The sequence below is a fragment of the Chiloscyllium punctatum genome, chromosome 2 (genome assembly GCF_047496795.1).
Source record: "Chiloscyllium punctatum isolate Juve2018m chromosome 2, sChiPun1.3, whole genome shotgun sequence".
Taxonomy (NCBI): Eukaryota; Metazoa; Chordata; class Chondrichthyes; order Orectolobiformes; family Hemiscylliidae; genus Chiloscyllium; species Chiloscyllium punctatum.
Window position 1 is genome coordinate 111,242,549 of NC_092740.1, and position 18,676 is coordinate 111,261,224.

General features: G+C 40.4%; 1 protein-coding gene across 25 annotated transcripts in view; it reads left to right on the top strand.

The window, feature by feature from the left end:
* LOC140487787 (receptor-type tyrosine-protein phosphatase delta) overlaps positions 1-18,676 on the top strand; it is a 2,436,480-nt gene that overhangs the window by 2,293,672 nt on the left and 124,132 nt on the right. For all 25 annotated transcript variants that reach the window (XM_072587053.1, XM_072587138.1, XM_072587046.1 and 22 more), the window contains 2 exons: positions 105-195; positions 11,600-11,812. In XM_072587053.1, the coding sequence (XP_072443154.1) occupies positions 105-195; positions 11,600-11,812 (304 nt within the window). The remainder of the gene's footprint in view (positions 1-104; positions 196-11,599; positions 11,813-18,676) is intronic.

The window sequence follows — 18,676 nt, forward strand, 5'->3', positions numbered from 1 at the left end:
TTGTTTTGAAATAATATCTGACTAAAGAAAATTGTCTGTTTAATTAGGTGACCTCAGCAATTTTGACATTGTTATCAATTAACCTTTGTTTTTTCTTTTAACAGAGGCTACTATATAATTGTTGTGCCTTTGAAAAAATCCCGTGGGAAATTTATCAAACCTTGGGACAGTCCTGATGAAATGGATTTAGAGGAGGTAAGTGTGCAGCTGGTGCACAGTTAACTGGCTCATAACAGGAAAGGCAAAAAAAAGAAGCAATCAAGTTAATTGTGTGCTTGCATGCAGCAACTTCTGTTTGTATTTCTGTGCATATTTTGCTACTTACTAAAATTAGTTCCAGAAATTGGGCTGGCAGTACCTTGTAAATAGCAGTTTAGTTGCCCAAAATCAGTATTATGTTTCAACAAACTGATTTTTCTTTCCATAAGTATGTCATATTGATATCTCAAAAGAACACTACACAATTTTAGTAAATATTTGCAGTCATTTTCTGTCATAAAATGTATGAGGAAGTGGAACGGGAAAGCTTTTGATCACTGTGTCCAACTTCCACCATAAAGGACTGTCTTGGCTTACTTTCCTCCCGGGAAGAGTGAATAATCATTGATAATATTTCCAAGAAAGGAAAGTAAGTGGTAAATTTGCTCCTAACATCATGAAAAATAAGTCCTGATATCAGACTTTAATATTCTGCAACTCTAACCTGTTATGTTCCACAAGTCATATTCCCAATCTTTCCAGCAAGACCAAACTATGATGTTTCATAGGACATATAATTATCCTGTTTGCAATTACCTGTTTAGAAAATATCATGGTTGGGATACAAAAAAAAGCTGCAAGATCAACATGTGTGTTCTGTTCATCATAACTATGAGGAGAAAGTGAGGACTGCAGATGCTGTCAAATTGATTCTATTGTACACTTACTATATCAACTTAATTTCCAAAGGATAGGTCTCTGATTTTCAAAGACAGTTATTCAAGTTTATAGAAAATGCATCTTTTCTCATACCACTTGTGCAACCCTGTTCTGTTACACCCGGCACATAAAATTTCCAATAGCATTGCAACCATCAGTCCATTTTTCTTCAATCAACCACCTCTTAGCAGTGGTAGTGGCACTTCATGATAAAGAGTTATAATCAGCTTTAAAATCGAGGCTTTTGTGTTTGATTGAGTATTTAATCATCCCAGCTTATGCTTCACTCAATCATGTATTTATCCACTCGCTTTTGAAAGAGTTAATCAAAATAGTACCGACTGCTTTTGCTGGAAAATTATTCTACATATTCATTACTACAGGGACAAATAGCTTCCTCCAATCTCCAGTCACATTGTGGATTGTTAACTATAAACATCTGTCTTCCTACTTCTGTGCCTACTCTCAATAGACCATTTAAAAAATCATCAATACCACTCAGCATTTCATAGATTTGGATCATGGGCCCTCTCAATTTTCTTTCCACTAAAATGAAAATAACTTAAAATCAGCAAGCCCTACTTTATGCACATTGTGTCCTTATCAATGACCTATAACAGGTTATAATTACTTATTTTGGCTTCTTATCAAATGCTTTTTTGCTGTCATCTACGATTTGATTGGTTTTATTCATGACCACTCCATAATGACTAGAGATTTTCAGTAAATGACAAATAATCAGACTTGAATGATTTCCTCCTCTTCCATTACTAATGGGAACTCTTTTGTCTATCCGCTCGCTGTTTCACATTTCAGTGTACACTACTTCACATTTGTCTAAGTTATGGTTTGACTGCCATTCTACAGCCCATCTGTTTAATTGATAGATACTCGTGAATGCTGATCACACACTTGTAATTGTCACACTGCCATACAGCCGGATGTCATCAGCAAACATTATAGTGTTATCATCATCCCCCTCTCTATTATACAGAAATATTGAGAGCAGTGGGGTCACTTAGAATAGATGTTTTCAGAATTATTCCAATCATTTTTCCTGGGTCGAGTTTTTTCTGTTTGTTATCAGTTTTGATTTTATTTAATCATGCCAGTTTTCATTCCATTCATCTAATTTGCATTAGTTTCATCCACTTTTAACCCTTTTAATAGTTTTACATGTGGAACTTTATCAATACCTTCTGAATGAGGCAGACCTTAGCACTCCTTAAGGCATTTGCCTTGATCAAATAAGTGTCAAAAGCATCCTGCATAAAGTTTGACAGGTTATTCTATTATGAATCCTAATGGTGAATGACTGATCAGTAACTTTTGGCCATGCTCTTTTATTTTAAATACCTGGATAGCGTTCCTTATGATGCTTAGTCGTTCTGGTTCTGATGCTCGTAATCAGCTGTAGTCCATGAGGCTCTCAGCTCAAGGAGCTTGATGGGCATCAGTCCAGATCAAGCATCGGGCAAGACAGAAGCTATCACTCGCCAAAAGGGAGATTGAACCCACGTTGTAGGCATCATCAAACAAACTCAGCTACTTAACACATCCATTTCTGGCCCAACTAATTAGACTTACTAGAGCTTCACACATTTCCTCCTTAAGTTTTATTGTAGATTCTTGTCCATGTGTCTAATAAAAAAAATTCATTGAGTTTCTTTGCAATGTGTGCTGTTGAAATGATACTTGTGTTCACTAATTGTTTCAGCCTCAGTATTTAAATCTAGGATTTGACCACAGGCTTTTAGGATGAATAATTGATTTATTTTGATCCATCTGCAATTTCATGACAGTCTGCAATATATCATTCTCATGCTTTCAATAATGGGGCAAAGTTTCTCATTTCTTCCTGTATGAATCTAGTTATATTTGACTCCTCTTCTTTAATCAATGTAAATTATATAATGTGCTGAAGCCTGCTTTTATCACTTGGTAGACTTGGATCATATCCCATCTTTCTTTTTTCTGGCAGGAATGCATTTCATCCTATTATATAGCAAAAACCTTTCCAGCTTTTCCCGTCCATTGTTTTATTATAACATTGCTGTTTTGTTTTTGATTTTTTTTAATACTTTGATGGCTCGTTCGACTTGCACCCTCTATTCTGTGCAACTTAAAATAAATATTAATTGTCTTTCTGAATTAATTATGATTTATTTTTGGTTAAAATAGATCGAATCTTTCTTCTTAATTTCTGTGTTTCATTTGTATATTTGTTGGGTCTGGCTAATTTACTTCAGTCATGAGTAGGGGAAGGGAGGTAGAACACAAATTCTGAGTCAGCTCTCATTGAAAGAAGATTACAGTGAGTCAAAGTGTGCCAGGTTGTAAGACAGTATATGATTATCCCATTTTGTTGGGAAGGTTATGATAGATGGTCCACCAAGATTCATCCCTCTTTATTCCCTGTCACGCAAGCATCAGTTATGCTAAGTTGCTAGGTTTTTTGTGAGCGAACCAAAGTCAAGTAGGTGATATTGTTTGAGGCTATGCATATTCTACTTAATGCAGTGGCAAATCTGGTCAACAAGCCTCCCTCAAAAGACACCAGCAAAATTGTAACAATTAATATACTGTGATAATTAATTGGAATGCATACCCCGTTTAAGTACATAAACTACTTTAGATTTTTTGTGTGTTTGAGCTACAAAGAGGTATTCATTGATTTCAATGAAGAGTACTGGGCACTCAGAGTTTGAGGGCATGCGTTAGAACAGAAACCACAGATGTGGCCATAGCTCCAATTTAGAACCAGGCTCCCATAAATAGATTTATTCCAATACAGAATAATAAAAATTTGTTTGATACATAAATAGAGAAATAATAAAACCATGTGAGGATATCAACCTGAAGGAAGTTTTAAAATTTGAAACATCTGCAGACAGATGTGAAGTAAACACATTGTCACCTTGCAATGATTAACTTGTAGAATAAACTAAAGTAAAACTCTGTTGCCTTGCAAAACAAGATGCAAATATTTGGAAGTAATGAATAATCAGCAGAATTATAAATTGTAAGATCATTCCTCACCAATCAAATCAGTGTGAAATGCAGGTCTCAAATCCTAGACTCATCTATCAGTCCAGACAATTTGTGCAGTGCTTTAGAGTCTTTGATTGTATGTTCTGTTACTTAGCAACAAAATATGTCTTTTTCCTAAATAAAAGTGTTATTAAGTCCAAAATTATGTGCAGACTGGCAGTGATGATTTTCACATTTATAAATCAATAGGTATTGTTGAGCTGGTGGGTAAATACTTGGGGACTAAAACAGCAATTTATTAAGCATTCAGATCATTTGTTTGAGTTTTGTGCTCAGCTCTTTCGACAGCAGAACATTTCTACTGTTCAGTGAGAGGCAGTGGGGAGGGGAGCTGTCAGAGCAGGGAACTCCTTCAGTAAATGTGCACAGATTCTGTTGATTAAGACTGATAATTTAATCATTTTGTTCTATTTACTCTGATTATTAGCACTGTAGAAATGTTCTTTTGAAGATACTCTATGATGTTAGTGATTAACTTGTTTTTGTAAAATTCTTTATTCTCCTATTTCGACAAAGGTATTCATCAATATACAGGTATTTTTGTAAAAATGATGAAGTAAAAATGTATAAATAAGTAAACAAATGCAAGCACATAAATAACTAAGGAAGAACAAAAGACGAATATATATATATATAGCTTATTTAATGTCTTTAGAATGTCTAAAAAAAGATTTAACAGAAATCAATACATCATAATGTGTGTTGACTATTACAGTATATGAAATGTAGGCAGCAGTTTGTGTACATTAAGATTCGAAAAGTCACAATGAGGAAGTAAGCATGTGATCTTTGTTTCTTTGGAGCTGATTTTTGTTTTATTCATTCATCGGATCAGGTCTTCACTGGCTCGGCCAGCATTTAGTGCCCATCCCTAATTGCCCAGAATGCAGTTGCAATTCAATGACATTCCTCAGAACATTAGTGAACCAGATAGTTTTTTTTTCCCACCAATTGATAACAGTTTCATGGTAATCATTAAACTCTTAATTCCAGATTTTGATTGAATTCAAATTGCACCATCTGCCATGGTGGGATTCAGACTTGAGCCTCTGGATTAACAGTCAGCCATCACCTCCCCCACAGTGAGATTGAGTGATGAGTGGGCAGGATATCAAGGACACCGCTGTTCTTGTGCTGTGGAATCTTTTATGTCCACATAAAAGGCTGGATTGTGGGGTGGGGGGTGGGGATGTGTGGCAGGGGTGTGGCAGAAGGTTTAGAGGGCATGTGCAGAAAAACCTTTTCATCCAGAGGGTTGGTGGGAATGTGGAACTCAGTGCTTGTAAGGGTGGTAGAGGTCGAAATGCTCATAAAATTATATTTAGATGTAAACTTGCAATGCTAAGGCTCAAAGGGCTATGGACAAGTACTGGAAAATGAAATTAGAACAGTTAAGTGATTGTTTTTGCCTGGCGTGGGCACATTGGGTTGTTGATCTCTCAGACTTTATGATGCTATGGCATAAGAGATGTATCCAAAAGATGGCATTTCTAACAATGCGACAGTGGCTTGATGTTGTATTCAAGTCTCCTTGCAGATGCAGTGTCACACAGACACTACAGCCCAAACTTCTGCTCTCAAAGTGGATGCACAGATTTGAAAATTTTCCTAGCTCACCACTCCCACCTCTGAGGAAAAGATGCCCCATGTTACCGAATCCTCCATCAAGGGCTAGCCAGCTGTGTGTTAGTATCACTTTGGAGATAGACAGGGAGGCTACCAAATATTAAGGCAGGCTGGTTATAAAGTTCATTGTGATTCTTTAGTTGTTCAGTCCCAGTTGTTCAGTCTTAGGCTGTCAAATCTTCATAGGTCCTCAAACCCCATTCTGAGATGCAGCAGGCAGTTAGGAAAGATAATGGCATGCTGGCCTTCATTGTGAAAGGATTTGAGTATCGGAGTAGGGATGTCTTGCTGCAGTTGTACAGGGCCTTGATCAGGTGACACCTCGACTGCTGTGTACAGTTTTCATCTCCTGGTCTAAGGAAGGACATTCTTGCTATTGAGGAAGTCCAGCAAAGGTTCACCAGACTGATTCCAGAGATGGCAGGACTGACATATGAAGAAAGGCTGCAACAACTGGGCTTGTACACACTGCATTTTAAAAGAATAAAGGGGGATTTCAGAGAAACATATCAAATCTTGATGGGATTGGACAGTCTAAATGTGAGAAGAAAGTTCCTGATGTTGGGGAAGTCCAGAACTGGGGCTGACAGTTTAAGAATAAAGGGTAAGCCATTCAGAACTGAGATGAGGAAGAATTTCTTCACTCAGAGTTGCGAATCTGTGGAATTCTCTACAACAAAAAGCTGTCTGAGCCAGTTTGTTAGATATGTTCAAGAAAGAGCTGAATGTGGCCTTGTGACTAAAGGGATCAAGTGGTATGGAGAGAAAGCGGGAGTGGGTTACTGACATTGCATGATCCGCCATGAATGGTGGTACAGGTTTGAAGGGCCAAATGGCCAACTCCTGTACCTATTTTCCCTGTTTCCATGTTTCTATAACTTGGTAATAACTTGGCGGCTTGATGATTTCCCCAACTCTTATTCCTCTTTTATGAGCATTTATGTCTCAAGAAAAAGTTACCTACACATTTTGGGCTACGGCCCTCCCTGCACAGAAAATAGTGTGTGTTTAAACTCAACATTAAATTCAAATAGTCTTAACTGGATTTTGCCTTGTTCCATTTTTTGAACCACCAGAAATAGAATTAGTCAGAATTAGAGGCAGGATTTGGTGAGAGATTTGCAAAGGAGGAGGTGCAACGAGACCTGGGTGTCCTTGTACACCAATCACTGAAAGTAATCATGCAGGTACAGCAAGCATTGAAGAAGGCAAGTAGAATATTGACTGTCTTGTTGCATTTGTACAGGGCTTCAGTGAGGCCCAAAACTGAAGTATTACACGCAGTTTTGGTCATCATTATCTGAGGAAAGGTGTTCTGGCTATAGGAGAACAGCAACAAAAGTTCACCAGCCTGATTCGGACATATGAAGAGAGACTAAATTGGTTAGGGCTGTATTTCATGGAGTTTTGAAGAATGAGGAGGGGTTTCATAGAAATCTATAAGATTCTAACAGGACTCGAGACAGTAAATGCAGGAAGGATATTCTCAATGACCAGGACATCCAACACCAGGGGTCACAGTCTAAGCATCCAAGATAGACCATTTAGAACTGGGCTGAGGAGAAATTTCCTCAGTCAGAGACTAGTGCGCGTGTGGAATTCGTCTGAAAATATAGTTAGGCAATACATGGAATGTTTATTTTCAAAAAGGAGTTAGATATCATTCTTGGGATTAAATTAATCAAAAGATAGGGGGAGACAAATCATGTTCCATAACAATATTAGATGTCTGTTTATAACTACCACCAGCAATGATTTCCAGATAACAACAATGATCAGAATTTACTGGTCTGCAGTGAAGGTATAGCCCTGATTTTGACATGAAGAAAGAAGCTTCCCACAATAATTTTATTTAGCTTTGAAAAGTTTCTTTTCATGGCTCTTGTCGTGTAGCAGTATTGTACCTATTGTTGGGCTCGAGCATCAGAGGTCAGTGTCCCATCTGCCATGGAGGTGTGTCGTAACATGGCCCACAAAGAACTAGTGGGCTCATAAACATGTATTTCTCCTATTTCAATGTGACTTCCAACACACCGCCACCTGTAGGATATCCAGAAACAGTAATGTTAGGAAGCAGGTTGAGCTGCAAGTCATATTGAAGAATTTTTTCAAACAGCAAAGCAAGATGTATAATACACTGAAGACATCGCGGAAGGTCAGTAAATAAATAATTTATATTTACAAAGTTCTTTTCTCCGGCCATGAAAGGTGGCTTGAAAGTAATTCTGAATTCATCATCACTCACAAACAAGTATGACTGACCATCTAGGAAATTCCATATTTTCACGAGTTCTTGTGTCCTTGTGTGGCTGATGAGCCCAACCACACATTTGGCAGGTTTTCTGGGAGTTGGAAGTGGAGCTTGGCCTTGAAACTAATTGGTATTCCCTCCTCTGGGTCCTTTTCTTTCTTTGTCTTGCCAGTAGGTATTCTGAAAGAATTGTGTCCCTTCGTGCATGAGCTCCCTCCAAGTTGGTTTGTTTTGAATGAAGGTCTCCCACGCATTGACGTCCATGTTGCATTTCTTGAGCGATGCCTTCAGGGAATCTTTAATGTGCTTTTTCTGACCTCTCATTCAAGTGCCTTCCTTGAGCTGCACAAAGAAGATTTGCTTCGGCAGTCAGAACTCAGACATCCTAAACATGTGGCTGCCTCATTGGAGTTAGTTTCAGACATTTGTGGCCTTGATGCCAATGCTATTTAGCTGCTTCAAAGATGCAATATTAGTATGCCTGTCCCCCCAGATGATGCCAAGAATCCATCTCAAACATTGATGGTGGTTCTCAAGGCACTTGAGGTGGTGTCTGTACACATTCCACATTTCGGAGCCGTATAGAAGAGCCAGAAGGAAGAATGGCTTCGACGCAAGAATCTTTGTATCAGCACAGATGTTACTCTGCTCTGATCTGGATGACTCTCATCCTGAGCCATCAGCAGGTGACACTTGCAGATTGGATGAGGTGTTGAATCAGTACATAAATGTCAGCCTTCAATAAGGAATGGCTTCCCAGCTAGGTGAAATGTTCCACATTTGAGAGGATTTCTCCATTGACCTTAATAGAGGGATGGACTAGACCTTGACCTGGCTGAGGTTGGTTAAGGATTTGATTGAGTCTTCTTGAGTTTGAGGCTGAGGCCACTGTTCTGTACCCTTCTGCAAAAGCATGAGCAAGACTTGAAGTTCTTTTCTGAGAGTGCAGAGATGATGTTGTCATCCGCTTACTGAAATTCCACAAGCAGGGTCAGTGTCATTTTTTATTCCTGGATTTCAACAGGTTGATTTTGAAAAGTTCTCCATCCATCCTGTAGACAATGTCCACATCACTGGGAAAATTGTTCATGACAAGATGAACAATGAAAATGGAGAAGAGTGTGGGGACAAGGACAGTTTGCAATCTCTGCTGGACCCCTGCCCTGATCTCAAAGAATTCTGTCATATTAACATCGGTGAGGACCATCGCTGATTTCTTGACATCAAAACTCTGTATGCCTGACAAAACGCTATTGCCAATGAAGCAGAGAGAAGGACTCATGAACAGCAAACACTGTTGAAGAACGAGGGAAACTGTGGACTGAGAACGCTAAGCAGTTGCAACTCCATGCTGACGCCTGGGGTTTCTTCAGTGTCACTAAGTCAATATACGGACTCAACAACTTTGGCCTTAAACCTGTGCAGAGTAAAGATTTTGAGAGACACAGAAAACATCAGCCTCCAATCAAGAGAACACTTTAAAGAAGTTCACCATGAAGCAATCATTAACAAAGTCAAATTTGAGGAAATTCTCCATTAAAACTGGTCTTAAATTCTTGGCTAGTATGGCAAAAGTTGAAACTGTTATTAGAAACATGAAAAATGAAAAAGCCACAGGAGAGAAGGGAATTCTAATGGGAATTTTCAAATTGGAGAAGCAGAGCTTACCTGGTCATCTCTATCAGCTATTCCTGAAAAGCTGGGACAAAGAAGAAATAGCTCTTTGCTCATCTCAGGAATTCTGCCTTCATCACTATTTTCAAGAAAGTAGACAAAGTGGACAATGGAACTAATGAGGAATTTCCCTACTCTCCATTACTGGGAAGATCATTGCACAAATCCTCATCGGATGCTTTTCCCAGTCTTTGAGGAAATTCTTCCTGAAAGCCAGTGTGACTTCCAACCATAGACATGATTTTTACTGCTCAGCAACTCCAAGCAAAATGCCAGGAAGAATGCCAACCACTCTACATGGCCTTCATCAAACTGACTGAGGTTTTTGACTTTGTAAATCAAGAAATGCTGTGGAAGACTCTGTCAAAAGTCAGCTGACCAGTGAATTTCATCAACGTTCACTATCTCCTCCCTGACAATTCTGAATTATTATACCATTAAAACCATTGTCACATCTCATTGAACATTTTCAGTTGTGTTAACAGTGAGAATAATGCACAAAACTATGTTCACATCAAATTATTTATCCTATATTAATTGTATCTGTGAAGACAGTATACCCTATGGGGTGTGACATCAAATCTCCCATGTGTACCAGATTAGATTACTTACAGTGTGGAAACGGGCCCTTCGGCCCAACAAGTCCACACCAACCCTCCGAAGAGCAACTGACCGAGACCCATTCCCCTACATTTACCCCTTCACCTAACACTACAGGCAATTTAGCATGGCCAATTTACCTAACCTGCACACATTTTTTTGGACTGAGAGGAAACCAGAGCACCCAGAGGAAACCTACACAGACACGGGGAGAATGTGCAAACTCCACACAGACAGTTGCCTGAGGCAGGAATTGAACCTGGGTCTCAGGTGCTGTGAGGCAGCAGTGCTTGCCACTGTGCCACTGTGCTGTACCAGTCACCCAATCCCTTGTATATGATAGAAGTTTGACCTCGAAAGAGTGGAAATAAATATTGAACAGTGTACAATACCAACACAAATATAGAACAAGATCTATCTGTGCAGATACAGTTGCACTTGTGATGTATGCCCACAAATATTTATTGTCCATTTTAACTCTAAAGTTTGAACTCATGAATTGCATTTCAGTGAGCATAAAAATTGTGTTTGCAACATCGTTTTCCTGAGCATTCCCAGCATAAAGGTGTAGTGACACCATCCGACTGACCAAGCAGCCAGTCACGTCAATGGTATTCACAGATACCTAAACTGGAATCTATTTGAAAATAGAAAATAAAAGTTTTTTACACAGAACAAATTAAATATTGAGACATACATGTGGCGGTAAAGGGAAAAACTGACCTATTCAGAAAAATACTGGAAAATGACTTTAAAATCTAGCTTTTAAAAATCACCTGATTAAGCATTTAACAGTGTGCCAAAATTACCAAATAATCTTTTCAAAATCAATTGCATTGTTCTCCGAATCCCTTGATTCCATTATTATTAAAATCCTAGTCCGTTCCCCCCCACGCCCAGTTGAACAAGGTGTGACTTTTTACATTACTTCTCACAGTCATGTTGAAATAGGAATGTTGACATTCTCAGTGATGGTCAAAGAGCCTCTGACTGGAGCTATGGGATACCGAGGGTTTGAGCCATTGGTGATTGAACAGTCTCAGTATTCTTCTGTTGATCTGTGCATGCCCAATACACTGAAGCTGTGGTCCATTTCAGAGTGGAAGTGATGGTGAATGCTGACAATTCAATCTCAACACATCTCAGCCTTTCAAAATATCCACCCAATTGACCTCTAAACTTTTTCTGCACATCTTAGAGTGGTTTTGTAAATTTGTACAATTATGTTTAATGTCGGCCTATTGATGCATTTTTGCATGATTCCAAGGCAGCGATTACGAAGTATGCTGATTTCCAGTGCTCATCAGAGATTTGCAATTTTGATTCATTTTGTTGGTATGATTGATGCCAACCAATATTAAACAAAGAAATACTCAGAGCTTTGTTCAGCATGGAAACAGGCACATCTGGTCCTATAGTGTATGAATTTTGATCTTCAGTTCAAGAAATTAAAGCAATTAATTTTTTTTTCTTTTCCAGTTATTGAGAGAAATTACAAGAAAACGAAGAAGCATCCGTCTAAGGAGACATGCAGATGCTCTTAAGCCATATATTGCAGCCCACTTTGAGGTTCTGCCCAACGAATTTACCCTCGGTGATCGGCTCTTTTACAACGGATTTGAAAACAAGCGCCTTCAAAGTGGCCAAGAATATGTTTTCTTTATTTTAGCGGTTCTTGACAGCCCAGAATCTGTAAGTTTGATTCAAGTCATTTAGTTTGGGTCTTTTCAAAGTGCAGTGTAAGTTCGAGAAGCCAAATAGTCTATTCCTGCTCCTAATTCGTGAACTCACATGATCACTGGTCTTAATTCTATTTAACCCCAAAGGATTCAAAATTATTAATTTCAGACACTATCAAATATAATTTATTTATGACAAAGATAACTATGTTGGACTTAAAACATCTCACAATTAATTGATGCCCTAATAGGTAAGGGACGTAAGCAAATGTGCTAACTTGTTTAACATTGTCTTGAATTCTTTAGAACGTTGAAATTTCAAGAGTAGAGTAATGATAATGTATCTACTTAAGCATTTTGAATGACCTATTGCAGGCTGTCATCCTGCACTTCTAACTTTCTGAGCTGGTTGTTTACTCTGATCTGCTATGTGGAAAAGAATCAAGCTAATCCTTCCGGCAGAACAGAGGTAAACTGATATACTAATCATGGCACAAAATGCATTAAAATGATGCAGTTCTCTGATGCATCTCCATGAGGTTTGGATTACCACATCAACTTAACCTTGATGCTGACTTTTGCCTAAAATTAAACAAACCAAAAAAGTGAAGCATTAAATTTGATCACTACGATCTCCTTAAACCATTAAACATTTGGATTATCCAATTTTTTTTTGTTACTTAGAATTATTGAAGTATCATTTGAGTGTTGTTCATTATTCATTCCAACTCAACTTGCTAAAGAATTGCTTGTATTCTCAAAGAAAATGTATTTGCCACAATGTTCTCTTAAAAGTAGATTTATACCCGGATGGTGATCTTCCTCCTTTCTGCTTGCAGCCCTCTCAATTACATTGGTTTTATCTCAACCGTCTTGGATAACAGATTGATGGATCTTTTTTTACCCAGCATGCCTCTAAATATGTAATCATTACATATATTATGTGAATCATTGCCATTTACTGTCTGTGTGTACTCATTTTGTTTGAGCCTTGGAAATGTACAAGTAAATTTTATTAAGCTATTAAGTAAACTATGGCAGCATGGTAGCTCACTGGTTTGCACTGTTGCCTCACAGTGCCAGGGACCCAGGTTCAATTCCAGCCTCGGGTGACTGTCTGTGTGGTGTTTGCGCATTCTGTCCATGTCTGCATGGGTTTCCTCCCACAGTCCAAACGTGCAGGTTAGGTGAATGGACCATGCTAAACTGTCCATAGTGTTAAAGAGATGTGTTGGTTAGGGCATTAGTCAGGGGTAAATGTAGAGTAATAGAGCAGGAGAAATGGGTCTGGGTGAGTTACTCTTCAGAAGGTCAGTGTGCTCTTGTTAGGCTAAATGGCCTGTTTCCAACTCTAGGAATTCGATGATATTCTACGATATTAGGATTTAGAATGGAAATAGGTTTCTAAATTGTTTAACTGTTGCATTCTTAAAGGAAGATATAGTCTAAACCAACTTAGAATTGACACAACCTCATCAGACTTAAGTGCACAACTGTTGACTGTTCCATCAGTGCCTTCAAAATTTGTGCAAAAAGCTTGCCTTTCTCCCCTTTTGTATCATTCCACGTGTTTTCACAAGTAATCATGTATAGTGCATCATCAGGTGTAATCTATTTGAGCATTATGTTACAAACCTTGACCACATCAAGATCCAAACTTGATTTATCAAGTAGCAAGAAGATCTTGGGATGCAGCTGAGTGAACCTTCCTTTCGTCTTAAGATCTACTCAGAATCAAGGCTGATCAGGTGACCATTACAATGCTCAAGCTTCAGCAAGAAGATATCGCACCCATTGGTATCTCACAACCTTCACCAATACCTGTTATAAATCAACTCAAAATTGGTACTTGGCCACTTAACTATCACTAACACTAGTGCTGTCTACAGACTGGTCTTTCACAACACCAATCAAGGATTTCCATTATACTCACAAGCATAAAATTTGGTACTATTGGAAGGTCCTGTCTTAATAATAAGCGGAAGTGATCTAGGTTTCCTAACATCAATAGCTATGTTAACGAATGGGTTATCTAGGGACTGAGGTGAAAGATCTGGAAATGTGTGTTTTACTTCCATTTCAGTTCATGAAGCAATCTAGAACAAAACCCTAGCTTGGTAATGGTAATCAAAAAAGTATTTGGTTGTTGCAATAAGTCTCAACTGAGTCACTAATGCTCTTTAGCAAAGGAAATTTCTGATTCTTACCCCTTCTGGCTTGTGTGTGATTGTTGCAGACTGCAATATGGATGGCAGGTAAACAACTCAATTATATGGAATTGCTGCGAGAAACAATCAGCCATGGGCAAGGCAAAACTGCACAGAGGCCAGTTGCCTATACCACGACCTTCTGGGTACCATGATCATTTCCTGCCAAGAAGGACAAGAGCATCTGGCACAACCACCTCCTGCAAGATCCCCTCCAAGTCACAGTCCCTCCTGACTTGAAAATGTATCACTCTTCCTTCTCAGTCATACTCCTGAGACTCTTTCCAAATATCAATCTGGGTGTGCCTATACTGCAAGGACTGCAGAGGTTCTAGAAGGCTGCACAACACCACCTCCAAGAGGGTAATTGGGTATGGTCAATAAATGCCAGCCTTGCTAGCGGCAGCCACATCCCACAAATAAATAACCCTAGTTAAATCCCATTCACTTTTATATTTCAGCAGGTCAGTACATCGACTCAGAGTCATAAATCACTCCCAAAAAACTTTGACTGTAGTAGCTCCCTATTTATCAGGGGAAGACATTATAACTGGATTTTCTCATTCCTATAACTGTAATTTGTCATTATCATTTAGTTCCTAATAACAAGGGGATGAAAGATTATCAGGGATAATCTTACCTGCCATCAGGGATAATCTTTCTACTAAGCTTTCTACTTTAGTACTGAGTGGGTGTTCAGAGAAGCCGGGTATGGATGCTAGGGCACTTGCTTGCTGCTCCTGCAGAATGTGGCAGGTGGAAGATATGGCACATGTCTCCGCTGGCTACGTCTGTGGGAAGTGCACCCAACTCCAGCTCCTTGAAAACCGTGTTAGGGAATTGGAGCTGGAGCTGGATGAACTACGATCATTCGGGAGGCTGAGGTGTTAATTGAGAGGAGTTACCGGGAGTTGGTCACTCCTAAGGCTCAGGACAAGGATAAGTGGGTTACAGTTAGGGGGAGGAAAGGGGGCAGTCAGACAGTGCAGAGATCCCCTGTGGACATTCCCCTCAGCAATAAGTATACCGTTTTGGATACTGCTGGGGGGGATGACCTACCAGAGGAAAGCCATAGCAGTCAGTTCTGTGGCACTGAGCCTGACACTGTGGCAAAGAAACGAAGGGGGCAGAATAGAAAAGTACTCGTGGTAGGGGACTCGATAGTTAGGGGAATCGACAGGAGATTTTGTGGTCAGGATCGGGATTCCCGCAAGGTATGTTGCCTCCCTGGTGCCAGGGTCTGGGACGTCTCCGATCGGGTGTATAAGGTTCTAAGAGGGGAGGGCGAACAGCCAGAAATTGTGTTACATATTGGCACTAATGATATTGCCAGGAAAAAAATCGAAGATATAAAAAGTGATGTCAGGGAGTTAGGATGGAAGCTGCAAAGCAGGACGAACAGAGTAGTGTTCTCTAGTTTACTGCCGGTGCCATGAGATAGCGAGGCGAGGAACAGGGAGTGGCGCAACTTAATACGTGGCTGCGCAGCTGGTGTAGGAGAGAGGGCTTCAGATATGTAGATAATTGGGATGCCTTCTGGGGAAGGTGGGACCTGTACAAGATGGACGGGTTGTATCTGAACTGGAAGGGGACCAATGTCCTGGGTGGAAGGTTTGCTCAAGTAGTTCGAGAGGGTTTAAACTAGTATGGCAGGGGGGTGGGAACCTGAGCTGTATACCGGAGATGAGAGTTGATGCAGATGAGGCAGTAGCCAGAAGTTGACCAGCTAGTGGGAAGGGTTTTCCTGGCAAGGAACCAAGGTATCAGTTAAAGTGTGTTTGCTTTCACGTAACAGTATCAGGAATAAAAGTGACGAACTTAGAGCATGGATCAGTACCTGGTGCTATGATGTTGTGGTCATAACAGAGACATGGGTTTCTCAGGGGCAGGAATGGTTGCTGGATGTTCCAGGGTTTAGAGCATTTAAAAAGACTAGGGAGGGGGAGAAAAGAGGAGGGGGTGTAGCACTGCTAATCAGAGAGGGTATCACAGCTACAGAAGCTTCCATTGTCGAGGAAGATTTGCCTACCGAGTCAGTATGGGTGGAAATTAGGAACAACAAGGGAGCAGTCACCTCTTTAGTGGTTTACTACAGGCCCCCCAATAGCAGCAGGGAGATGGAAGAAAGCATAGCTCAGCAGATTTTGGAAAAGTGTGGACGTAGTAGGGTTGTTGTAATGGGCGATTTTAGCAGAAGATTTGAATGGAGCTGTTTTTATAAGGTGTGTTCAGGAGGGTTTCCTAACTCAGTACGTTGACAGGCCGACGAGGGGAGAGGCCATTCTGGACTTGGTGCTCGGCAATGAGCCGGGGCAGGTATCAGATCTTGTGATGGGAGAGCATTTTAGTGATAGTGACCACAACTGCCTCACATTCTACATAGCTATAGAGAAGGAGAGGATTAGGCAAAATGGGAGGATATTTAATTGGGGAAGAGGAAACTATGATGCAATTAGACATGAGTTAGGAAGCATGGATTGGGAGCAATTGTTCCATGGTAAAGGCACTATAGACATGTGGAGACTGTTTAAGGAACTGTTGTTGCAAGTGATGAATAAATATGTCCCTCTGAGACAGGCAGGAAGTGGTAAGATAAAGGAACCTTGAACGATGGAGCTTCTCGTCAAAAGGAAAAAGGTAGCTTACGTAAGGTGGAGAAAGCTAGGGTCAAGCTCAGCTCTACAGGATTACAGGCAGGTGAGGAAGGAGCTTAAAAATGATGTGAGGAGAGCCAGGAGGGGGGACGAAAAAGGCTTGGCAGAACAGATTAAGGAGAACACAAAGGCATTTTACACTTATGTGAGGAATAAGAGAATGGTCAAAGAAAGAGTAGGGCCGATCAGGGATAGCATAGGGAACTTGTGTGTGGAGTCTGAGGAGGTAGGGGAAGTCCTAAATGAGTTTTTTGCTTCTGTCTTTATGAAAGAAACGAACTTTGTAGTGAATGAAACCTTTGAAGAGCCGGTGTGCATGCTGAAATGGATAGAGATAGAGGAAGCTGATGTGCTGAAAATTTTGTCAAATATTAAGATTGACAAGTAGCCAGGCTCAGACCAGATTTGTCCTCAGCTGCTTTGGGAAACGAGAAATGCAATTGCTTCGCCACTTGCAAAGATCTTTGCATCCTCGCTCTCCACTGGAGTCATACCTGAGGACCGGAGAGAGGCAAATGTAATTCCTCTCTTCAAGAAAGGAAATAGGGAAATCCCTGGCAATTACAGACCAGTAAGTCTCACGTCTGTCGTCTGCAAGGTATTAGAAAGGATTCTGTGGGATAGGATTTGTGACCATCTGGAAGAGCATGGCTTGATTAAATGCAGTCAACACGGCTTTGTGAGGGGCAGGTCATGCCTCACAAACCTTATCGAGTTCTTTGAGGATGTGACTAGTAAAAGTTGATGAGGGTCGAGCTGTGGATGTGGTGTATATGGACTTTAGCAAGGCATTTGATAAGGTTCCCCATGGTAGGCTCATTCAGAAGGTCAGGAGGAATGGGATACAGGGGAACATAGCTGTCTGGATACAGAATTGACTGGCCAACAGAAGACAGAGAATGGTAGTAGAAGGAAAATATTCTGCCTGGAAGTCTGTGGTGAGTGGTGTTCCACAGGGCTCTGTCCTTTGGCCTCTATTGTTTGTAATTTTTATTAATTACTTGGATGAGGGGATTGAAGGATGGGTCAGCAAGTTTGCAGATGACACAAAGGTTGGAGGTGTCATTGACAGTATAGAGGGCTGTTGTAAGCTGCAGCGGGACATTGGCAGGATGCAGAGATGGGCTGAGAGGTGGCAGATGGAGTTCAGCCTGGATAAATGTGAGGTGATGCATTTTGGAAGGTCGAATTTGAAAGCTGAGTATAGGATTAAGGATAGGATTCTTGGCAGTTTGGAGGAACAGAGGGATCTTGGGGTGCAGGTACATAGATCCCTTAAAATGGCCACCCAAGTGGACAGGGTCGTTAAGAAAGCATATGGTGTTTTGGCTTTCATTAACAGGGGTATTGAGTTTGAGTCATGAGATCTTGTTGCAGCTCTATAAAACTTTGGTTAGACCGCACTTGGAATACTGCGTCCAGTTCTGGTTGCCCTATTATAAGAAAGATGTGGATGCTTTGGAGCGGGTTCAGAGGAGGTTTACCAGGATGCTGCCTGGACTGGAGGGCTTATCTGAAAAGAAGAGGTTGACTGAGCTTGGACTTTATTCATTGGAGAAAAGGAGGAGAAGAGGGGACCTAATTGAGGTATACAAGATAATGAGAGGCATAGATAGAGTCGATAGCCAGAGACTATTTCTCAGGACAGAAATGACTAACACGAGGGGTCATAGTTTTAAGCTGGTTGGAGGAAAGTATAGAGGGGATGTCAGAGGCGGGATCTTTACACAGAGAGTTGTGAGAGCATGGAATGCGTTGCCAGCAGCAGTTGTGGAGGCAGGGTCATTGGGGACATTTAAGAGACTCCTGGACATGCATATGGTCACAGAAATTTAAGGGTGCATACATGAGGATCAGTGGTTGGTACAACATTGTGGGCTGAAGGACCTGTTCTGTGCTGTACTGTTCTCTGTTCTATGTTCTATGGGTATGCTGGATTGAGGAGTTAAGGTCAAAATCAAATCAGTCATGACCTTATTGAATGGTGGAGTAAGCTTGAAGGGCTGAATGGCCTGT